General features: G+C 60.6%; 1 protein-coding gene across 1 annotated transcript in view; it reads left to right on the forward strand.

Annotated features, from left to right (window-relative positions):
• SMOC2 (SPARC related modular calcium binding 2) overlaps nt 1-24,671 on the forward strand; it is a 144,126-nt gene that overhangs the window by 56,084 nt on the left and 63,371 nt on the right. The window contains 4 exon segments of the mRNA XM_062187035.1: nt 9,368-9,474; nt 10,384-10,483; nt 21,179-21,226; nt 24,056-24,106. Of these exon segments, the coding sequence (XP_062043019.1) occupies nt 9,368-9,474; nt 10,384-10,483; nt 21,179-21,226; nt 24,056-24,106 (306 nt within the window).

Raw genomic sequence — 24,671 nt, forward strand, 5'->3', positions numbered from 1 at the left:
CAGGCCCCGACACTGCGGTGCCCCATGGGCTGAGTGCCCACTTGTGGGTCACGTGCGCGCCCAATCAGGCCTTTCTCAGGGACACGCTCTGCCCACTGAGAGACCCTAGGAGTTCACGGCGTTTTGGACGGGGTCCTAGGTGCTGATGCCACCTAGCCTGTGTCCGGAGCTCCCTGGGAGGTGGTCAGTGGGTCGTGTAGGGCAGACGCTCCCCCAGGGCACAGGGGTGAGTGAGGCTTGAGGCGCCTGTGTGGTGCCGGGGCGGGAACAGCGGACCCCGGAGCCTGCCCCAGCGGTGGGGACTTGTTTAGCTTGCATGGGACAAGGAAGGGAGTCAGCGCGTGCCTCTGGAGAGTGTGCAAACCCGAGCCCGCGCCCCGCTCTCCTGGTGCCTGGTGGGGTGCGCCCTGCACAGGCCCTGGCACAACTGCGGCGCTGGACTCTGCACCCACGGAGGAGAGGCGTGCGGGAGGGCGTGTCTGGTCTCCAATCCGCTCGCCGTGCTGCGTTCCCTGTGGGCCACCGCGAGCAGGCCATGAGGAAGCCGAGACCTGGCTCTGCCTCTGCTGCTGAGGGTCCGAGGGGACACCCGGGAGCCCCGCCCGAGGCTGCCCTGCCCGGCCACACCGCCCCTCACCGGAGCCTCGGCCTGGGTGTCTGCAGGAACTCAGTGCGTTGGTGACCGTGACGCCAGGAACGCGGCCGAGAGAGCAGCAGTGACAGCGAAATGGGCCTCACAGAAGCTTCCCCGACGCAGCAGGACCAGGGGAGTCGGCGGCGCCCAGTGTGCCGAGAGAGGGCGCCCTGGCGCGCATGGCCACCTGCCCCCAGGTCCGGGGTGGGGCACGGGGCCTCCGCCGAAGGCCGCTCCCCACTGGGCTCCTGGCCAGTGCCTCGTGCCTGCCGCGGGCGTTTTCCCACGGAGCCAAGCACCCGGCCACCTGGCCCCTGCTGGGCCTTCCTGCGCTGAGCTCTGTGGTCAGCGCCTTTCCCTTGTGGTCAGCAGCCCAGCATCGCAGCCAGCACGAAGCACCCCTGGCGTGGGCCGAGGCCGCACGGAGCCCGAGGCCCAAGCTGGCCGCCCCAGGTGCGCTGCGTGGCCCTCTGCCCGTGCTACCTCCCGCGTGCCCAGGGTCAACGCTCTCTGGAGGTGACAGGGAGTGGTGGAATCGGGCCCTTAACTTCCGCCAGTGACACAGGGGCCACACAGCTCCTCCCTCGGGTGCCTGGGGCGGACGAGCTGCCGGCGGCGGCGTCCGGAGGGCGCGGTGCGTGCTTGGCGGGTGTCGTGTGGGCCTTCTGGTTCACAGACGTCAATTAAAACATTTCAGTCCACGTTATGCGCACGTCCTAGTGCTCCACCGTCGGCCTTGACTACAATTGTGGTTTCCACTGATGGATTTTTCTCATATTTTCACAGAAATTTGTAGTTTGTGTTTTCAGAACTCAGCAAACACATTAATTTTTTCTTTTGATCTGAGATCATTGGGGCTGTCTTTCTTTTCAACGAAATATCTCTCGGAGAATTAAAAAAATACAAAGGGAAACAAAAAAAAAAAAAAAAAAAAGAAGTCAAATCCCTGGGGACCGTGGAAGTGTCGGAGATTTCAGGAAAGAGTGTGATGAGCCGCTCTGACCAACGCAGGCTTCCCCGGAGACGCCCACGACTGAGCGCTTAATGATGGAGCCATGCGGAGGGGACGTGTTACCCAGCCTGCTCTCGACGCCGGGGGCACCCAGGCGAACCCTGGGCGCCCACAGGATGTGACGAGCAGCACCGTGCCCGCAGCCTCCACAGCGAGCTCCCGCCCGTCCCCACGCTGGGAACAGAGGGGCCGTTCGTTCACTTCCTGTCTCACGTTTACCCCTCTGTCCCCTGTGAGAACCCCTGCTGGGACCCCTGTGGAGGAGCGACTGTCAGAGCCTCCGTGTGGACCCTGGTTTCTGTCACCCATGCCTGATGTCCTGTGGAGCTCAAGGAGCCCAGAGACACGGGGCTGTCAGGTCTGCGCCTGACCCCAGAGACACGGGGCTGTCACGTCTGTACATGACCCCAGAGACACGGGGCTGTCACGTCTGTACCTGACACTAGAGACACGGGGCTGTCACGTCTGTACCTGACCCTAGAGACACGGGGCTGTCACGTCTGTGCCTGACCCCAGAGACACGGGGCTGTCACGTCTGTACCTGACCCTAGAGACACGGGGCTGTCACGTCTGTGCCTGACCCCAGGGACACGGGGCTGTCACGTCTGTACCTGACCCCAGGGACACGGGGCTGTCAGGTCTGTACCTGACCCCAGAGGCACGGGGCTGTCACGTCTGTGCCTGACCCCGGGGACACGGGGCTGTCAGGACTGTGCCTGACCCCAGAGACACGGGGCTGTCAGGTCTGCGCCTGACCCCAGAGACACGGGGCTGTAAGGTCTGCGCCTGACCCCAGAGACACGGGGCTGTCAGGTCTGCGCCTGACCCCAGAGACACGGGGCTGTCAGGTCTGCGCCTGACCCCAGAGACACGGGGCTGTCACGTCTGTGCCTGACCCCAGAGACACGGGGCTGTCAGGTCTGTACCTGACCCCAGAGACACGGGGCTGTCAGGTCTGCGCCTGACCCCAGAGACACGGGGCTGTCAGGACTGTGCCTGACCCCAGAGACACGGGGCTGTCACGTCTGTACCTGACCCCAGAGACACGGGGCTCTCAGGACTGTGCCTGACCCCAGGGACACGGGGCTGTCAGGACTGTATCTGACCTCCCAGGTGTTGGATCAGAAGGCCCCTAGGATTCTTCCTATCCGAGTTCTTCCCTTCATGAGAACACGTCCAAGTTTCCCTGATTGCAGAGAGCCTGGACACGGGTCAGAGATGCCTGATCTCCCTCTGCCTGCTGTGCCCCGTCACGTTGCCTTCGAGGGAGGTGGCAGCAGTGATGGCGCCAGGCAGCGGCCTCTGTGGGGCAGCAGCCACAGCAAAGCCCTGGTGCCAGGGAGCTCTGTCTGGTCAGCAGCGTGTGGACCTGCTGGCATCGCTCCAGTGCAACAGCCCTTTCTGTGAGAGAAATCTGTGTGTGTGTGTGATTGAGAGTAGGAATGCGTGTGCACATGTGTGCACATGTGAGTGTGAGTGTGTGTGCATGTGAGTGGGAATGCGTGTGCACATGTGAGTGTGAGTGTGTATGCATGTGAGTGGGAATGTGTGCACATGTGAGTGTGAGTGTGTGCATGTGAGTGGGAATGTGTGCATGTGTGAGTGTGAGTGTGTGTGCATGTGAGTGGGAATGCGTGCATGTGTGAGTGTGAGTGTGTGTGCATGTGAGTGGGAATGTGTGCATGGATGTGAACATTCGTGTGTATGTGAGTGGGAATGTGTGTGTACATTTGTGCACATGTGAGTGTGAGTGTGTGTGCACATGAGTGGGAATGTGTGCATGTGTGAGTGCAGATGCATACATACACATGTACACACGAGTATGTTGTGGGAGTGGGGGTGCAATGTGTGAACGTGAGTGTGAGTGTGCGTGTGCTGTGAGCATGTGGAAACGCATATGCACACGTGTGCACACATGCGTGTGCATGTGGGCATGCATGTGTGTGAACATGCATGTGAGTGTGAACATGAGTACGAGTGTGTGCGTGTGCTACGGGAGTGCATGCGCACATGGGTGTGCATGTGAGTGTGGGTGTGAGCCAGAGGGTGAGTGCGTGTGCGAGTGAGTGTTCATGTGCAGTCGTTGCGTGTGTCCGTGTCCATGTGTGAGCCAGGAGAGAATGTGCATGTGAGAGCAGTGAGAGTGTGTGAGTGTGCGCAAGTCAGCGTGCACGTGTGTGGCTGTCCCCCTGCCCCGGCCACCCCGATCCCCAAGAGCCGGGGTCAGATCTCCGTGTGAGACACACGCTCTGAGTAACCGTCGCTCTGCCGCCGTCCTGCGCTGGTCTCGCGGAAACCCTATCTGGTTTGTGTTCACCGGAGCAGTTTTACGGCGTCCTAATAGGTCTCGTGTTTAGAAACACCCTCTTTATAGAGCAAACGTAGACACAACAGGGGAGCACCGCTGCTCTCATGTCGAAGCCGTGGCCAGAAACATAACAAGTTACTTCTGGAACGTTGCACAGAAAACCAAAATGGGCTCTTTCTTTGTTTTGGCAAAGGCCATAATAAATCCCGGAGCAGAAGCCATCAGAGGAGCTGGGGAGCCGGCGGCTCAGCCTTAGGTAGGAGACGCGCCGGAGGGTGTGGACGGGCTGCCAGAACCTCGGCAGACAGTGCTTAAGGGAGGCGTGCTGAGGGCCACGTGCATGGCCAACGCTGGGCATCGCTAGCCTTCAGGAGGTCAACCAGAGCCACGATCAGCTATCATCTCCCCGTCAGATGGCTGTCGCCAAAGAGAAGGAGCGCTGGGGAGGAGTGGAGGACTCTCACCGTGTGGGGAGGACATGGACTCTCACAGTGTAGGCAGGACGTGGAGGACTCTCACAGTGTGGTGGGGAGGATGTGGAGGACTCTCAGAGTGTGGGGAGGATGTGGAGGACTCTCACAGTGTGGTGGGGAGGAGTGGAGGACTCTCACATTGTAGTGGGGAGGACGTGGAGGACTCTCACAGTGTGGGGAGGAGTGGAGGACTCACAGTGTGGTGAGGAGGACCTGGAGGACTCTCACAGTGTGGTGGGGAGGACATGGAGGACTCTCACAGTGTGGTGGGGAGGAGTGGAGGACTCACAGTGTGGTGGGGAGGAGTGGAGGACTCTCACAGTGTGGGGAGGAGTGGAGGATTCACAGTGTGGTGAGGAGGACCTGGAGGACTCTCACAGTGTGGTGGGGAGGAGTGGAGGACTCTCACAGTGTGGGGAGGAGTGGAGGACTCACAGTGTGGTGAGGAGGACCTGGAGGACTCTCACAGTGTGGTGGGGAGGACATGGAGGACTCACAGTGTGGTGAGGAGGACCTGGAGGACTTTCACATTGTAGTGGGGAGGCCGTGGAGGACTCACAGTGTGGTGAGGAGGACCTGGAGGACTCTCACAGTGTGGTGGGGAGGAGTGGAGGACTCTCCCAGTGTTGGTGTGGGTGGACCTCAGTCCAGCCACTGTGGAGCGCGGTTTGAAGGTTTCTTTAAGAGCTGGAAGTGGACCTCCTATGTTGTCCAGCGATCCTGCTATGGAGTAGCCACCCAGAGACATGGACACGCTCCGTCAAAGAGATCCCAGCACCTCCATGTGTTCAGCAGAACTGCTCACAGTAGCCAACACGTGGATCTCCCCAGGAAAGGAGGTCTGTGTGCAGGAGGGAAGGTTGTTCTACTGTACCAGTGAAGGAAACGCTGTCATTTGCATAAAAATGGCTAGAACTGGAGGACATGGCGTTGCGTGAAATCAGCAGACACAGGAAGACAATAATGATGTGTCCTCCCTCGTATGTGGGGGCTGGGATCACACAAACAAACAGAAAATGCTGCGTTTTGTCAGAGAAGGAAAAGGACTTGGTGGCCCCTTGCCTGGTGCTTGTAAGACTGCTGCTACGCTGGTCAGTGCAGAGATCAGGTGTGTGAAGAGTTTTATGTATTTGTAAGGCAGGGTGAGAGAGAGAGCGAGCGAGCGAGAGAGGTGTCTGTCTTCCACTTGGTAGTTCATGCTCCAAATGCCTACACAACTGCGGCTGGGCCAGGCCGAAGCCAGGAGCCTGGAACTCCGGGTCTCCCACCTGGCTGCAGGGGCCCAAGCACTTGGACCATCCGCTGCTGCTGCTTTCCCAGGCCATAGCAGGGAGCTGGGTCGGAAGTCGAGCAGCCGGGACTCCAACCAGAGCTCATATGGGTGCCGGCGCTGCAGCCCACCGTGCCACAACGCTGGCCCTGATGAGTTATTTTTTGTGCAAATATTGTGGAAGTTGTCAGAATACATAGTGCGTATTCTTGGAATCGTTTGTTTAATTTTTCTCTTTACAGTTTGGCAATCCCGATTATATATTCAAGGCTGTTTTATTTCTCTCCCTGTGCATTGAAAATGCGAATAATTTTAAAGTTTATTAGAGACAGAGATCGATATTCCATCTGCTAGTTCCTCCCCAATGCCTGCAACAGAGTGAGGCCAGGAGTTGGGAATTCTACCCAGATCTCCCACGTGGTGGCAAGGATATGGAGACGGAAAAGCCTTGTGGGAAGCTACAGCGGCTCCACTCCGTGGATGCAGGCTGGCACCGACTCCATGTCGGAAACCCAGAACTGCGGCAGGACCAGCAGCTCCGCCACCTGTGCCCCAAAGCCTGGCAGCAGGGGTTCAAACCAAGCCCGAGGACGACTGTTCCCCACAGCCCAAGGGATGGGGAAGCTGGCTGTCCATCAGCAGATGCGAGGATAAGACATCGCGGTGTAGGCACGCAATGGACCGGTGTCCGGCCATACACTCGAGCACGGCTCTGAGGCGCGCCAGGCTGCAGCTGTGGGCGGAAATGCACGCTGTGAGAAGGAAGCCAGCTGCTGGAGGCCACGCGTGCCACTGCTCCCTGTGTGTCGAAGCTCCTGGAGGCCACGCGTGCCACGGCTCCCTGTGTGTCGAAGCTCCTGGAGGCCACGCGTGCCACGGCTCCCTGTGTGTCGAAGCTCCTGGAGGCCACGCATGCCACGGCTCCCTGTGTGTCGAAGCTCCTGGAGGCCACGCGTGCCACTGCTCCCTGTGTGTCGAAGCTCCTGGAGGCCACGCGTGCCACGGCTCCCTGTGTGTCGAAGCTCCTGGAGGCCACGCGTGCCACGGCTCCCTGTGTGTCGAAGCTCCTGGAGGCCACGCGTGCCACTGCTCCCTGTGTGTCGAAGCTCCTGGAGGCCACGCGTGCCACGGCTCCCTGTGTGTCGAAGCTCCTGGAGGCCACGCGTGCCACGGCTCCCTGTGTGTTGAAGCACCTGCATTTGCAAAGTGGAGACAGAAAGTGTGTTGGTGTTTCTGGGGGCAGTGCGGAGTGGCTGCAGGGTGGGCGCGAGGGTCCCTCCCGGGACTCGATGGAGGCGGAGTGGCTGCAGGGTGGGCGTGAGAGTCCCTCCCGGGACTCGATGGAGGTGGTGTTCACACGGTGTCGTGAAGCTGCCGGCCGACACGGCCTCGCACACTTCAAGGGGCCGGAATGGCGACTTCGTGCTGTGCCGCTTCCTAAGGGAAGCAGGCGCAGCTCGGGTGTTGAGGACTTGGTGTGCGGAGGAGCTCAGCCAGGCCGCTGAACCCCGGGGACCCCCTGGTTTTAATGCGACTACACGGAGGATGAAGAGGAAGAAAATGGAATAAGAGAACAAGGTTGTCACGTGAAGTGGCGAATGCTGAACGATTTCAGTTCCTTTTTTTCAAAAGTGATTACAAATGGAAAGCCAAGAAGAACCCGATTTTGAGTGGACTTTTATAAAGGGGGCACTTAATTGAGGCTACAATTTAAGCCTAGGGTGGCTTAATTACACGTGGGAGACATGGTTGCTTTTGAGGGCAGCCCCCTACACTTTGTGCCTTCCAGAAGAGCCGGTCTGGACTCCTCTCTGCAGCAAAGGCCCGTGGCCTGACTTAACACAGAGTCTCTGGAGTGAGCAGGGACGGAGAGTAGGAGCTGTGGCAGCCCTTTTGTTTAATGAGGTGACTGCAGACTTGTTTGGAGGATGAGTGACGTGGCCCCTGCGATTTCACGCTGCTGAATCCTAACTGCTCCTGTGACTGAGCAGCCGGCAATGTGCTCAACGTAAACTGGGAGGTGAAGTTCTGTTAGACGCAGGGCTGCAGGGTTTGAGGACGACCTGACCAGTGGCAAACACGCCGTCTGAAAGAAATCCCATCCAGGGACGAAGGCCACAGGTGGTTTGGAAAATGGATGCTTTTCTGGCCTGTTCCATGGTAGTGCAAAGATCTGAAACGTGTGGCTCCGTGTGTCCCCTGGTGGAGACCTCGCAAGCTGGCGCGCGATCAGGTTTCCTCTCAGAAGTCAAACCACAGAGCATACCAGAGGATCGGGGCCCAGAGCCCAGCAACGCGGCGACTTCTCCAGGCTAAAACACAGGCTGCATTAAAGCCACATGCTGCCGGGCCCGGGCCGGCCGGGCGGCGCTCAGCAGGCTGGCGGCAGCGAGCCAGGAGGGCGGTGCTGCCAGGGGCAGAGGAGCTGCAGGGCCTGCAGGGCTCGGGGGGCAGAGCCTGCGCTCCGTCCCCTGTGCCCTCCGCGTCCTGGAGCTGCTGGCCCGGGTTGCACCAGCAGGGCTCAGCCGCAGCCAGCCGGAATTCACGCTGTGGAGACCAAGACGGTGACGGCCGGGGCCGTGTTTCAGGCTCAGGGAGGCCTTGCCGCCGTCCTGAGATCTGGGCACTTCTTGTCAAGCTGTGGAAGCATGTTAGCAGTGGGGAAGCCATTCTCCTTGGGTTATAAAACTCAGATTGTGTATGTGTATGTGATGTGGTGGTGCCCCTGCACACAGACGTGGCGTGCTAGTGCCGTGCTGGGCTACCTGGTCAGCGTACATGTTGTCGTCATCGAGTAGCGGGGAGATGGGCTCTGGGTCCCCCTGGGAGCCAGAGGGCCTGCAATGGGCGGCAGTGAGGGCTCCCTTCGACCCTTGGCTGTGGCAGGACGCGCGCGGGGTCCTCCCGTCGCAGACGGTCCCGGATCCGGCTCTCCGGGGTGCGATGAGAAGTGGCGGTGTTTTCAGGCCTGTCTACCCTCGCGGGTCACTGCGTCCCAGGGGACAGCGTCCCAAGCAGCAGTGGCAGCGCAGGCCTTGTAGGGGTGAGGCTGTGCAGTGGCCACTGGGCGCACTGAGGCCCGCCGAGGACCCTGGGCTCCTGCCTCCACTTGAGTGTCCGACCTGCCCTGTTACGGAGGGCGAGGCCGGCTCCGCGCGGACCCTGAGGTCCCGGGAATCGAAGCAACAGGAAGGGGGGCGGTCAGGATGTCCTCCCAGGAGTGGCCCTGGAGACCCCGGGCTGCAGCTGTGGGTGGGACGCGCCCTCCCCTGGGCGTCCCAGTGCTCCCTCCTCCCTGTCAGTTTCATTTCTGTGGCTCCTGCACCCTGCCCCTGCCTCGCGATGGCTTGGTCCTGCCGGGCTTCCCTGCTGTCCAGGCCTGGGCCAAGGCCATCTGTAGCTGGCCAGACACAGGCCCCGCGGCATCTCCTGATGCCAGGTCCACGCGCTTCCCTGAGCCACAGTCTCCCCACGCAGCCAGCAGAACAGGGCCCTGCTCTGCTCACGGCCAGGCCTTGGTCAGGATGAAGGCAGGGCTGCCTGGTAGGGGGCCGACTCCCAGGGTGCGCAGGTGCCGGGAAGGCCCCACCCGCCGCAGCCGGTGACTCACACCGGCACCTTTGATGTGTTCTCCCGTTGTATAACCTCCTCTGCCCGTTCTCCCCTGCAGATGTGTCCCGGTGTGTGGCCGAGAGGAAGTACAGCCAGGAGCAGGCCCGGAAGGAGCTCCAGCAGGCCTTCATCCCCGAGTGTAACGACGACGGCACCTACAGCCAGGTCACCTGCCGGGCGGGGCGGCGGGAGCCGGCTGGCCTCCGGGCACGCCCTTCTGAACTCTAGGGGAGCCCAGCTCGCACCGGCCCATGAGGCAGGGAGCCCTCGCGGTCCCTGGCTGGCACGGGGCCTCTGCCCCGCGGCGGGCACCCCAGCCCCACTGCTGTGTGGGTGACCCCGCCCTGGCTCCTCGCTTTCTGTCAGGCAGCTCAGGGCTGGGCTCCTGGATGGGAGGCTGAGCCAGGCCGAGGCCAGCACTCGCCTGTGGCCACTGTGCTAGTCGAAGGCGGCAGCGGAGGGGAGGCCCCGTCCTGCACGTGTGTCCATACTGTCGGTCTTTATTAAGGGAACAGCATCCCTGAGTGCGACATTAACAACACTTGGCTTAGACAAGAACACAGGGCATGCCCTTGGCCACGCCCACCATCAACCGGTTAATGAGTGCTGGGCTTCTCAGAGCAATCATGTGACCTCTGAGAGATGACCAAGGGAGGGGGCAGAGGGAGAGAGACGGGACGGCCCAGCCCTGGCCAGCGGCTGTCTGAAGGGCCCAGGTGGCAGGCGGATCGCTGGGGAGACCACTTGTTGCTGGGCTCCCCTCCCTGACCCTGTCCTGAACAACTCGGAGATGCTGAGTGAGTCCTGACTCCGTGCCTCAGTTTCCCCCTTTGAGAGGAGGGTGTGGGTTCGGCCTGGGAGGGTGAGCCCTGGGTCCTCTGCGGCACACCGTGGAAGTGCCGGTCGCCTTTCTCCGAGGCCCATGGTGAGCAGCCTCGCTTTCCCTCTGGGTTTCCTAGCCCAGCACATTAACGAGCAGCTGGTCCCTGAAGGCTTGGGCCCCAGCCACACCTCGGAGGATGCCTTGGCCGTAGGGACTGACCGGAGGGCTCACGTGTCCTGTCCTTTCCACAGGTCCAGTGTCACAGCTACACGGGATACTGCTGGTGCGTCACACCCAACGGGAGGCCCATCAGTGGGACTGCTGTGGCCCACAAGACACCCAGGTGCCCGGGTAGGTCTGGCTTGGCGTGGGGGTAGAAGACAGCAGTGAGTAACTCTGTGCGTACCTCAAACGGGAGCTCAGCACCGGTGGAGCGGAGCTGGGGCCGTGGACAAAGCCTGCGCTGTTCTGAAGCCGTTGTGGTTAGGAGCAGAAAAGCCGAGACACAGGTGTGCACACCTGTGCAGGCGAAAGCTCACTGAAGGAGGCGGCCCTGGCTGATGCTGCCAGGCCACGGCGAGTCCGAATCTGTACCTTGTAGAGCCGCCGCCAGGACTGCGCTCGCCAGTGGCAAAGCCCACATGTTTGCTTTGGCCAGAAGAGCGAACTTTTCTCCTTTGTATATACACGTTTTGAAAGAAAAAGTATCATTCTCCATAGGCCGATTTCCAGATGGTTTATTTGTGTTATTTTATTACTCATAAGAGGGCTTGGTGTACTGAAAGTTGGCAGATAACAATCTATAAAATGGTCTCTTTTCCATTAATATTTTACCAAAAAAGGCCATAAATGGTTCAGATCACTTTTACTGGAAAATGGTGTGCAGCCCAAGTTTGATTAATCTCTCAGAAGACGTTCGGACCATCCACGAGAAATCCCGTGGTCTGCCAGAAGTCCTAGCCTGCACGTATTAGGACAGCAAGACAGGCATGTCATCACATGACATAATGAAGTAGAAGACATGATATCACGTGACATAACAAAGTACAGATATGTCATCACATGGCATAACAAAGAACAAGACACGATAACACATACCATAATAAAGTACAAGGCATGTCATCATATGGTGTATTGAAGTCCAAGACATGTCATCACATGACATAATAAACACAAGGCATGTCATCACATTCATAACAAAGTACAAAGCATGTCATCACATGACATAATAAACATAAGACACATCATCACACGACATGATAAAGTACGAGACATGTCATCATACAACATAATGAAGCACAAGGCATGTCATCATATGACATAATAAACACGAGACACATCATCATACTGCATAATGAAGTATAAGACATGCCATCATATGGCATATTGAAGGACAAGGCATGTCATCACATGACATAATGAACACAAGACACATTATCACATGACATAACAAAGTACAAATCATGTCATCCACAGCATAATAAAGCACAAGGCATGTCATCATGTGACATAATGAAGTACAAGGCATGATATCACATGACAGAATAAAGTACAAGGCACGTCATCACATGGCATAATAAACACAAGATGCATCATCATGCAACATAAGGAAGCACACGGCATGTTTCCCAGCTTCTGTGTAGGGTGTTAGAATAGCGACATTCAGACTTCACGTTAGACCTGGTCTCCATTTAGGGGCGGGCATCCCAGGCTGGGAATTCTGTTCCTTGTCGCAGACATCTGTAGAAGATCCCGGGCTAGAACTCCTGGCTCCTCACCCCTCACGGGCCCACAGACCCTGAGCTTCTGGGAGGCCGCTCCCCACTGCAGAGCCGCGGGGCCCGCGTGACGTGGAGTTACAGTGTGATGATCAAAAATGCTATTTGTCATCCAAGACCTAAAAGACTGACATGCACATATGTGTGTGAGTGTATGTGTATATGTGTATGTGTGTATATAAATGTGTGTGCACATGTGTATTTATTTGTGTATATGTATGTGTGTGTATATGTATGTATGTATGTATATGTATGTGTGTATACATGTATGTATGTGTATACATGTATGTATATGTGTGAATATATGTATGCATGTATGTATATGTATGTGTGTATACATGTATGTGTGTATGTATGTGTGCATACATGTATATATGTGTGAATATATGTGTATGCATGTATGTATATGTATGTGTGTGTATGTATATGTGTGAATATGTGTGTGTGTGTGTGTATAGAGAGAGCTGACATTGGTTGATCCTCAAAGCCGTTTTGCAGGGCCCTGGAGGAATGAGAGAAGGCAGAAGGGCACTGTTCGGGTGGACTCTGCGCATCCCTGGCTCTGGGATGCATCGAGGAGGTTTCTATCTGGTCTCACTCCCGCAGCAGCGTTTAGAGTTGAACCTGGTTTTACAAAGGAGGACGTAGGGGGGCTGCCCCGGGATCCTGGTGGTGCTGTGCGTCTGGAAGGACCTTCCTGGTACCCCAGTTGCAGAATAGATGAACTCCATGCTGTCTGCAACAGTGAATCTGGAATCAGATCGCCGCTGCTCCCTCCGGTAACGTTTCCAGCCAGGCCTCAGTGACACTTCGCTAACAGAAATGTCCCCCTTGTCAGCTTGGGGTTCTGGCCACGGGAGTAAAGAGGGTTTTGCCTTTTTGCTGCAAGAGCCTGGTCCGACTGTGTCGAGCTGTTCCTGAGGGAGATAACACCTTGTGGTGTAGACGGCTGGGGCCCCCGTGCTGGCTCAGATGTGGTGTAGACGGCTGGGGCCCCTGTGCTGACTCAGATGTGGTGTAGACGGCTGGGGCCCCTGTGCTGGCTCAGATGTGGTGTAGACGGCTGGGGCCCCTGTGCTGGCTCAGATGTGGTGTAGACGGCTGGGGCCCCTGTGCTGGCTCAGATGTGGTGTAGACGGCTGGGGCCCCTGTGCTGGCTCGGAGAGGCCTGGCCTTCTGCAGGGTTTGGGGCATGGACCGGCGCTGCGGCCTCAGGGCCATGGGGCCAGTGACTGTCAGACTCGCTGACTTCCCGGTCACTCCCCAGCTGTAGTCCAAGCTCCCGTGCGGCACAGCTGTGGCCGTGGGAAGGCAGGTGCTTGTGTGGGGGCACCTTGCAAGCTGCAGCGTGGTTGGTGGCTTGTGGAGAGAATTTGGGGATTCAAGGGCGAGGCGCAGGGGAACAGAGGGCGCCTCGCCCTCACACCGGGGAGCTCTGATGCTGACCCAGCACAGAAAAGGCTGGCGCAGCGCTGCAGGGCTGTGGCTGTACAGGGGACTGCGACTGAGACAGGGTCACAGCGGGTGGGTCTCCACGGCAGACACCGGGCCTCACTGCCTGTGCATCCCCCACGCTCCCAGTCAATGCAGCCCGGTGCACCTCCCACGCCCGGTGCACCTCCCACTCCTGGTGCACTTCCCACACCCGGTGCACCTCCCACACCCGGTGCACCTCCCACGCCTGGTGCACCTCCCACACCCGGTGCACCTCCCACGCCTGGTGCACCTCCCACACCTGGTGCACCTCCCACGCCCGGTGCACCTCCCACACCTCCCACACCTGGTGCACCTCCCACACCTCCCACACTTGGTGCACCTCCCACGCCCGGTGCACCTCCCACACCTGGTGCACCTCCCACGCCCGGTGCACCTCCCACACCTGGTGCACCTCCCACGCCCATGCCCGGTGCACCTCCCATGCCCGGTGCACCTCCCACGCCCGGTGCACCTCCCACGCCTGGTGCACCTCCCACGCCTGCCAGTGGTGGGCAGGGCTTTTATCATGGTAACCAGAACGGGGGAAACGGAAGCTTTTCCAAGTACTTCCTGCACCAGGTTCTCGGCAGGCTCACCATGTGAGTTTGGTCTATAAAAATGTGAGACTGAGTGACTGAGACTGGAACGTGGGGGTGTGTGTACAGACACCAGCACCCCGTGGCCACCGTGTGGGAGGGAGGGGGCCCTCGGCATCATAGGTCTAATTGCCTTGCCCGCAGCTGTTCCCGGAAGACCTTCCAGGGGAAGTAGGCCCTTAACTTCACCAGGACGTGTTTTAGACCATGAATGTAAGTACCCCAGACCCTGTTCATCTGTAAGAGAAAGGAGATGAGACAAACCAGCGGGAAATGCCAGACGTCTCCAGCAGGCTGCGGTTTATGAAGGAGGAGACGCTGGTGGCCGGGGACAATGAGCCTTTAGTGCCAGGGAAAGGCAAATTAAAATCACACTCAGACCCCCGAGCGTGGACAAATCACACTCAGATGGATACCTGAGCGTGGACTCCCCGGGCGGACGGAACCGCAGGATGCCCACTTCCCTTGTGCGTGCACACGGCCCAGGCCCAGCTGTCGCGCTGCTGAACACAGTCTCTCGGGCAAGACCGCAGCTTTCCAGGCAGCACGGAAAAGGAGCACACAGGTGGCCCCTGTGCAGGCCAGAAGGTTCAGACGATTGTACTGAACTTCCTTGTGGTCCTTGCCCCTCGGCAGTGCAGGAGAACAGCCGTGGGCCGAGCGTCTCTGCTGAGGTTGTCGGGGCAGGATTTGCAGTGTGTGGAGGGTGTGTGCGGTTGACGCGAGCACTGGCCTCTCACAGACAGGATCTGAGTGTCCACGGGGTCTGGAGCCAGTCCCCGCCACAGAGGAGCACCTCACTGGTGCCTGCCTGCTGGTCGCAATGGCGCTCGAAGCCCTGGGCCCGAAGGGAGCCGCACCCAAGGCCCCTGCAGCACCCCAAGGCCCCTGCAGTGCACTGACAGCTCAAACAGCAGCTGGGGACGCATGCTGGCAGTGAGGCCGCCCCCCACGCCTGGGGGGACACGGGTTTAGTGGTTGGGAAGGGGACTGGCCTGGGGACACCTTGGCCTGTGGGCTGTTCACCTGGTCCAGGGGTGGCCCCTTTATATTAGTACTTTTCTTTGGGGCACCTGGCAGGGGGTGACACCGTGGCAAACAGCATGGAGCCTCCTGGGAGCCTGGGGATGGAGAAGCCCCTCACACCCCTCACGCCTCACCCTGCTGCCAGCAGCTGTCTGCTGCTCATAGCTTGGAGACGGACAGCCTGTGGATTTAGACCCCGGGTCTGTGGACGGCTGGGTGCTCAGGACACTGCACAGCACCCAGGGTGCTCCCAGCAGGTGCCGTGCCTGGCGGGTGGTTTTCCTGTGCCCCGCGCCCCCAGCCTGCTCTGGGCACCTCCGTGAGTCCCACTGTTCAGCCGGGATTTTCTCTGCCTTTATCCTTTGCTTTTCTTCTCCTTTTCTTCTCCAAAGAGTTGAAGACTGACATTGCTGGGGCGGGAGCAGAGCTCCCACACAAACGGCTTTTGTCCCCGGCTCCCTGTGTGCAGCTGGCTCCTCCTCTGTGATGTGCGCACAGCGTCGGGTCCTTCCTCTATCTCCTCCTGTCACCCTGCTCCTCGGCGAGCCCTGCTCCTGGCCTGAGTACGCAGTGGTCTCAGGGGTTCTAAGCTGAACCCGCGGAGGCGTCTTTGAAATCAGGGTACCCAGAGTGGAGCTGTGAGTGCGAGCGGAGGAGCCTGCGAGGACGGAGGCAGAGAAGTGGGAGCCGCACACCTGCCGCGGCCGAGCCCCTCGCGGCCCCCGCCCGGCCCTCCCTCAGCAGAAGGCGGCCTGGTAGTTACAGGCAGATGGTTCTGTGTGTGTGTAGTTATAGGCGGATGTTTCTGTGTGTGTGTAGTTACAGACGGATGGTTCCGTGTGTGTGTGTGTAGTTACAGGTGGATGTTTCTGTGTGTGTGTGGTTACAGGCGGATGTTTCTGTGTGTGTGTGTGTGTGTAGTTACAGGTGGATATTTCCGTGTGTGTGTGTGTGTAGTTACAGGTGGACTGATGTGCCAAGTGACCTCCCACTGTTTTTCCTCCTGAAAAATGACCTTTATTAATGTATTTCAATAGGCATCGGCAGTGAAAGATAAAAACTAACAACCCACACACCAAGCAGAAAGCGCACTGACCCTCAGGCCGGCTCCCGCGGTGGGAGTGAAATCCAGACCTCGGGGAAGACAGAGCTGACTCCCCTGGGCTCACAAGGCTGTGCAGTGACTGAGGGAGTGTAGATGGCGGCCGCCCGTGCTGGTACTTTCATGAACACGGTTGTTATGTCTGAGGCATCCATCTCACGTCTGATGAGACAGAGTGGGGATCAGGTGGGGCCACGCAGGGTTTGTGAAGCTCCCAGGGAGTTCCAGATGCTGACGGCTCTGAGGGCATTTGCTTGCTCCCGACTTTTCCAGAAGACTAAGATGGTAGAGGAGAGGGCCGAGGGTGTGGCTGTGATGGAGAGGAAGTGCTCTGGCCGCGTGTTTACGCCTGACTCTGCCCTGGGTGGCGGCAGCCTCGTGCCCACTGGGCGAGCTGCCCCTGAGCTCCGCTTGTCTTTTCACTTGGGCTTACTTTGAAGGATTCCCCCCTCTCATGGGTGATATTTGGGTGGTGCTGCTTTCATTCAGGAAAAAGAGCTTTTGAAAAAAGTGCCTGGCACGTGCACTTCTACTCTACACTGCTCTCCTGGACTTTGCTGTGCACTGGATTTGTTGGCTAATTGGGCACTGGAGCTGGGGTGTTCCCTGAACTGCTTTGTCTTGCCTGCTCCGGCAATGGCTTGTCAATGGCTTGTCTCTCCTACATTCTAATATGTAGTGGAACTTTCTAGAAGAAATCAAGAGGTCTTTTAGAAGCCAGTGATCCCAGCGTGCACCGCTCCCTTTAAGGAACAATGGGCGCGTCCTTGTGGACACGTTCTGTGTGTGGGAGGACTCCTGGCAGACCAGGGACCCTGCCCCTGCCCCCTGCCCTCCAGCCCCATGGTCGCAGCCATCTTACTTTTTGGACAAGATCTACGTATCTTTGACAGCATCTTCTTTGCCCTCTCTTCAGCCACACTGGCCAAACCTTGGGCAGGTTTATGAAACCATTAATGTGTGTGACCCTGTTGTGAGACTGATCCGGCTGAGCTCGGGCACCCCCTCCTGCCACGGAAGCACGCAGGAAGGGGTGAGGGTGCCACGGAAGCACGCAGGAAGGGGTGAGGGTGCCACGGAAGCACGCAGGTAGGGGTGAGGGTGCCACGGAAGCACGCAGGAAGGGGTGAGGGTGGGAGGTGCCGCAGAGGACACACAGCCAGGAAGTGGAAGGCTGACGCAGAGACGGCCGCGCACCTGCGCACCTGAGCCCCTGTGTGCTTTTTGCTCCGCAGTGCCTGGCCCGTCAGGGTGCTACACTGACGCTGAGTAAACCCAGGAGGCCTCCCCGCCCCCCCGCCCCCGCCCCCGCCCCCACCCCCAGGCACTCCCGCCTGAGTCTTCTCAGCACATGGCCGTGGGGGAGTGTGGGGGCTGGGTCAGAGCGGGTCTCTGGGCAGCATGGTCTGAGCGGCCCCCGAGGCTGTGTGGATGCCGAGGCGCCGGTGGCCCGTGTCCCTTAGGGCTCTGATGGTAGCTGGGGTGGGAAGTCGGGGTGGATCCTGGGGCCGAGCTGACCAGCGACCCTGCGTGTCCCCACCCAGGGCCGGGGTCAAAGCTCACGCCCACGTGGGCCCGGTCCTCCCGAAAGCCCCGCAGCCCCGCGGCTTCTGGCCTTTGCCTGGAGGAGTCTTTGACCGCGGCTGTTTAGGAGGTAGACCCCGCTTCTCCCCAGCTCGCCCTGAGCTCAGCAGGCAGCGGGGGCAGGGGCTCGGGAGGACGCCGGGCCCTGCACACCTGGACGCAGCTGCCCCTCGCAGGGCCTGGCCTCTCCTCTGCCTGGCCCGGGCTCCCGCGGACAGGAGGGCCCGTGTGTCTGGGGCGAGGGGCTCTGCTCCCTGGCCTGTGTGAACACAGCCTGAGCCTCACCGGCTCCTCTGACATGAGTGCAGTCCTGTGAGGACTCCGCCGTCCCCTGTGGGAGGAGCTCTCGCTCCTGTCGCTGTCAGCACTCACGCCGGTCGGTGGAGTGCAGGGGCGCGGCCAGCACAGGGCAGGCAGGCTCGCAGCAGACTCTGAGGCCCCATTGCACAGACGGGGCAGCTGAGGCTCTTAGGGGGTGAGGCACCCGCAGGGCCTCAGAGCTGGGAGGTGAGGTTTGAACTTCCGCCGCACTCTGCCCTCTCTCCAAAGCCACATCGGTGGGGCGTGGCCCAGTCTCTCTGTCCCCTCCGACTGTCCAGGCACAGAAGGCAGAGCCAGGGACGCCAGCTTCCGGAGAGAACGGGGTGGCCCCTCACTCCTGCCCCCTTCCCGTCTGTCCCTGTGTCCCTCAGCTGGTGGTGCTCACCTGTGCTGGGAAGGGCGTCGGCCCCGGTGGGCTCATGCAGACTGCTCACCTGCCCCCAGCGTGCGTCTCTCGGGTCCGCCTCTCCTGGTCTATCTAAAGTGCGCGGAGTAGGTGGGAGCAGGCCTGAGACCCCTGCCCCGCAGACCCTGCCCCGGCACGGCTGACGTGGCAGGGGCCGGTGTGGCTGAGTGTGGCTGCATTTGAACCAGGTGCTTACAACCGCAGACCTCGTGGCTCCCTGTCCTCCCTCACGCCGCAGTTGTGGTTTCCTTCGCAGAAACACTGCCCTGATTGCTAGAAAGGCACCGAAACCCGAGGCGGGGGAGGTGTCTGGCCCGAGCGAGGCTCGGACGCCTCCTCAGGGAAAGTCAGCGGCGCCTTCCGGAACCCGGCCGGCCTGGCAGAGCCCCGAGCGTGCCGATGCGCGGGAGCCGCTCCTTGCTCCTAGGGGCGCCTGCTGCACCTGCGCCCCGGACCCTTGCCTGTGGGCGCCCCGCGGGGGCTCAGCTGCCCCGGCCGCCCGAGAAGCCAGCCCTGCCTCTCTGGGCTGTGTTTTAATTACTGCTACCATACCTATATTCCACTTACAGTAATAAAACCCACACACTTATATTCGGAAATATCACCAAAGTGCGCTCATTTCCAGGCAGAAGTAGGAAATATTTTTGCCTCCATGGTGAAAATGAACAATGACTCAGGAACCTAAGCCCCTAGGAAACCCGGGTTTGTGAAGAGCTGCAGCGAAGGCAGGAAGCAGGGGCAGGGGTCTGCAGGGGCCACGCAGGGCAGCCACTGTGGCTCCCGGGTTCTGATGCCTCGAGGGGGCGTGGGTGTCAGCGCCTGGTGGCAGAGCAGATGGGCAAGGAGGAGGCGCACACCTGGTGCCCCCGGCAGCTCCCAGCACACGTGCCCGCGTGTACCTCGTGCCCCCCGACGGCTCCCAGCACACGTGCCCGCGTGTACCTCGTGCCCCCTGACGGCTCTCAGCACACGTGCCTGTGTATAACTAACTTGTGCCCCCTGGCAGCTCCCAGCACACGTGCCCGCGTGTACCTCGTGCCCCCCGACGGCTCCCAGCACACGTGCCCGCGTGTACCTCGTGCCCCCGACGGCTCCCAGCACACGTGCCCGCGTGTACCTCGTGCCCCCGACGGCTCCCAGCACACGTGCCCGCGTGTACCTCGTGCCCCCGACGGCTCCCAGCACACGTGCCCGCGTGTACCTCGTGCCCCTGACGGCTCCCAGCACACGTGCCCGCGTGTACCTCGTGCCCCCCGACGGCTCCCAGCACACGTGCCCGCGTGTACCTCGTGCCCCCGACGGCTCCCAGCACACGTGCCCGCGTGTACCTCGTGCCCCCCGACGGCTCCCAGCACACGTGCCCGCGTGTACCTCGTGCCCCCGACGGCTCCCAGCACACGTGCCCGCGTGTACCTCGTGCCCCCGACGGCTCCCAGCACACGTGCCCGCGTGTACCTCGTGCCCCCGACGGCTCCCAGCACACGTGCCCGCGTGTACCTCGTGCCCCCGACGGCTCCCAGCACACGTGCCCGCGTGTACCTCGTGCCCCCCGACGGCTCCCAGCACACGTGCCCGCGTGTACCTCGTGCCCCCCGACGGCTCCCAGCACACGTGCCCGCGTGTACCTCGTGCCCCCGACGGCTCCCAGCACACGTGCCCGCGTGTACCTCGTGCCCCCCGACGGCTCCCAGCACACGTGCCCGCGTGTACCTCGTGCCCCCGACGGCTCCCAGCACACGTGCCCGCGTGTACCTCGTGCCCCCCGACGGCTCCCAGCACACGTGCCCGCGTGTACCTCGTGCCCCCGACGGCTCCCAGCACACGTGCCCGCGTGTACCTCGTGCCCCCGACGGCTCCCAGCACACGTGCCCGCGTGTACCTCTGCCTGCTGGCAGCTCCCAGCACACGTGCCCGCGTGTACCTCGTGCCCGCATGTGCCATTGTTGGGTGATTTCACACATTCCCACGTGTGTGCCCATGCAGCGTGCTTGAAGCCTGCGTTGCCTGGTGAATAGCCCTGGGAACAGAAGGTTCTAGAACGGCTGTGTTCTCTTTCTCAAGTGTGGGCAGGCACCTGGGCACCACCCTCAGGGCGGCTTCGGACCGGAGCTCGGGGGAGACGGCGGCCAAGAAACGGCGCTGCCTCCCTGCCGCCCAGGGCCCTTTGCCAGCGAGCGGCGCCCTCCGTGCCCGAGGCACCGCTGTGACATCGCCACGCAGCAGGTCGCAGACTTTGTGTTTCTACTGTAAATACCGGTCTGTGTTGCAACGCCGCGTGCACCGTGGAGGTTCTGAGACATTAGAGCAGCACCACCTGGCCGATGGCTACCGCCCTTCTGTCCTGGACTGAAAAGGCAGACGGGCGCCTCGGCAGTTCTGACCCTTTGTGCTCCTTTGTTAAGTGGAAAGAAGAGGGGAGGCGTGAGCGGGCACCTGGAGCGGTGCTCGTGCCCGGGGGCTGGGGGACACGCTGCCGGCCGTCGGTGCCGGGCGCCATCTCACAGGGTCCCCCTCGGAAGGCCCCTGCCCGTTTTTCTCCGCTGTGATCGGGGCTTCTGAGCATCCCTTGTGTGGGGGCAGTGCCCCAGGGGCGGCTGTGGGAGGGTGAGGGGCAGCCGTCTGTCCTGTCCGGCTGGCGGCTCTGAGAGGGACGTCCCCTCGTATCGGGCGCTGGCACCGCTCAGTTGGCATCAGCGTTTCCAAGCCGCCGCCGCACTTTCTGCCCTGGAGCTAACCCCGCCCTCTTCCCTCTCGCAGGTTCTGTAAACGAGAAGTTGCCCCCGCGGGAAGGTGCCGGGAAAGCAGGTACCTATCTAAGAATGAATTCCGGGGGGTGCTCTGGGGGGCCCCTCTACACTGAAGCACTCCTTAGGCTGCAGCGTGAGCGCGATCTGGTGTGCATAACCAGGGTGGTGGGAGCCGGGCAGCTGGTCACACGGCACTTACCGTCGCCAGCCACCCGGCAGGGCCAGGCCCTGTGGGGCGTCACCTAGGGCCTGGGTTGGCGCCCGTGTGGAGGGCTGGGGGTGCAGCCGATTGGGTCCCCGGGGGTTCTGAGTGCTCAGGACACTGATGGAGGTGCTTCAGTGCCTTCTCCGTCTGCAGCGCCCACTTTCTCTGTGGCTGGTGCCCCCCGGAGCCGTTGTCCCGAAAGGCTGCCTGGCAGCCTTGGTTCCCGTCCTGCAGGCTGGGTGGGGTCCTCGCCCTTTGCTCCCGGCTGTGGCCCCCAGTCCCAGGGACGCAGCCTCATCCTATACCAACCCGAATGCCAGGAGCCAGTCTCGTTTTTTTTTGTTTTTTTTTTTTTTTAATTTTAAACTTGTTTATTTGACAAGTTGTCAAATGGAGGGAAGAAGGCAGGGAGGGGGGAGAAACACCCTCAGTCCACGAGTTCACTCCCTGAGTGCTGACTGACACCGGGCGGGCCAGGAGGAAGCCAGGCGCTGGGCACTCCGGTCTCCCACATGGGAGGCGGAGGCTGCAGCACCGGAGCCACCACCTGCTGCCTCCCACGCGGCATTAGCAGGACGCTGGTGTGGGGAGCGGAGCTGGACATCAAACCCAGGCACACGGGACGAAGTGTCTTAACCGCTACACCAAACGCTTGTCCCCAGACAAAACAAACCACATTTCAAAGCCAAAATCGTAGGCACTTTTCATTTTCCCAGTGTAGTTCATGGTATAATGCGTCAGTGACGAGGACGAGGAGTATGAAGACAGACCTGGTTGTATTAAGCACGGCTTGCAGGCCCGTCCCCCGCCTGGGGATCATTTGTGAGAGTTCCCTGTGTGACTGAGGCATCTACACTCCACAGGGACAAGCTGGCCCGAGCAGGTGCCGCCCACGTGCCCCAGTGTCAGCAGAGGCAGAGCCGACCCCACGCGAGGGGAGGATGTGGCCCGTGCTCGGTGGGCAGGAAAGATCGGGTGGGATTGGTGGGACAGGCGGCTCATCACTGAGGGAGACAGCTCCTTCCTGCTCACAGGCCCCAGCAGGTGGGGCTGGCGCTGTCTCGGCAGCGGTGTGTTGGACAGGATGGAGAGGAGCTTTCTATAGAACCTGAGAATCGGTTGCCTGCGTCCGTCTAACACGATGCAGGTGGACGTACGGAGCTTTGTTAGGGAAAAGGCCAGGATTCATGATTAGGAAAATTGGCTCAAACACTAGAAGGGAGGACGCGCCGGGACGGTGCCTGGCATTCCTGTGCCAGGCACGGGGACCACAAGTGCCCTGGACCAAGCCCCCTCTGCGGGTAGCTGGCGGGGCAGCGGCAGGGACCCGGCAGGGACCCAGGAGGTGGAGCAGCAGCTGCTGGCCCCAGCACGGTGGCCCGCGCAGCCGTCGGCACAGCCCACGCCAGTGATGGCGCGTTTCAGGGACAGAAATGGGTCATCCTCAAAGACAGAAATGGGTCACGGGCCGACTTTTTCTCAGTGTGTCCTTCCCGGAGCGTTAGATGTGTTAGGTGTGTCTTAGGTACGATCCCCGTTTCATTTTGTTTTCTTGGGAGAAGTTTGCAAAATAGTCACTAGCAAAACACTCAGCTAATTTTTGCTGTCAACATAGACTTGGTATTTCAATCAATGTGATTCAACATTTGTATTTTGACAGCAAACTTGTTTAAGAGACTGCTCACCATTAAAGATTTTTGTAAAAATTCTGTCTGGTTTTCCACCTCAAACCCTGTAAGACAACTTCAGGTTCGTTCCTCAGACAGCTGGGGACGTGACTAGCTGGCCCGTCCCTCCTTTGTCACCAATCCTTGTGGGCTGATCCTGGGTTTTCTGTGACAGAGGCCCAGAACAAGGTGTGGGGTGGGGGCCGGGGGCCACACGTGGGGAGCAGGGCTTCCAGGTGCCGTTCTGCTTCGTGTTAGCCGGGGGCCCGAGTGTGGTTGTCAGTTAAACAAGGTCACCCATGCTCAATTCAGTTCCCCTTGGGATCTGCGAGGACCCACAGATGCCGCGGTCCCCAGCAGAAAACGCTGTGTGTGCGTCCCAGCCTGCCGGGGCTCTCAGTGCTCTCAGGGAGAACGTGGGTCCGCGCTTGCTCTGCTGAGTGGCTCCAGGGAGATGCCAAAAGCAGAGAACCTGTGTGGGTCCCGTCCAGCCGCAGCTGCCTGTGGACGTCAGTCTGCGGGTGATTGCACGACAGGGCCCTGAAGGGGACGTAGGGCTCCCGTCCCTCGTGCCGCCCCCAGGCCCTTGTTGCCATCTGCACCCCGGCTTCCACACACCTCACCCTGCAGCAGAGGTGGGAGCGGTGTCAGGTGTGCTCAGGACAGTGGCCGGGCCACGCCTCCCCCGCCCTGGCCTTCCCACCCAGGACAGGCAGAGCAGGGGACGATGTCCACTGTGGCTCCGCCCCCAGCAGCCTCTCTGTAAGGCCCAGTGTTTTCCCCAGTGCTGGACCCCTGCTCGGGTCACCGCACCCCAGCCTGCCCTGGGCCCCCGTGGGTTGGAACCCCGGGGACTTGGTTGAGGCTTGAGCAGGCTCACGGGGCACCCTGTGTCTGTTCGGGCTGTGGGGTCATGCGGGGGTGCATCGTGCCCAGCGTCGTCCTGCATGCACACTCACTTAACTCACTCTCATGATTGTAGTCTCCTTGCAAATCTTTTCCGTTCTGAATTCAGATGATGCCACAGCTCCAGCGCTGGAGACACAGCCTCAAGGAGATGAGGAAGGTGAGCCGGGGGGGGGGGGGGTGGTGAGGGCGGGGGAGTCCCATTGCCCCGTGCAGAGCACCGCTGGGCGTGGGGGGTGGGCGAGTGGTTGGGGGGGTCCCATAGCCCCGCACAGTGCACCGCTGGGTGTAGAGGGTGGGCAAGGGGCTGGGGGTCCCATCGCCCCACGCAGAGCACCGCTGGGTGTGGGGGCAGGCAAGGGGCTGGGGGTCCCATCGCCCCGTGCAGAGCACCGCTGGGCGTGGGGGGTGGGCGAGTGGTTGGGGGGGGTCCCATAGCCCCGCACAGTGCACCGCTGGGTGTAGAGGGTGGGCAAGGGGCTGGGGGTCCCGTCGCCCCGAGCAGGGCGCCCCTGGGTGTGGAGTACAGCAGGCCAGGCACAGACATGCCCCTGCATCACCTCACGGACACGTGAACTCTGAATCACCTCCCATACAGAGCTCCTGTGCACAGAAGCAGAGCGCGGCCTGGGAGGGGGGTGGGGAGACATGGGCCAACGGGCAGAGCGCTGCGGGTCCCCGGTCTGTGGGCCCAGGGGTCTCCTGGGTGTGCAGCGTGAGGAAGA

Source organism: Lepus europaeus, chromosome 3 (assembly GCF_033115175.1).
Source record: "Lepus europaeus isolate LE1 chromosome 3, mLepTim1.pri, whole genome shotgun sequence".
Classification (NCBI taxonomy): Eukaryota; Metazoa; Chordata; class Mammalia; order Lagomorpha; family Leporidae; genus Lepus; species Lepus europaeus.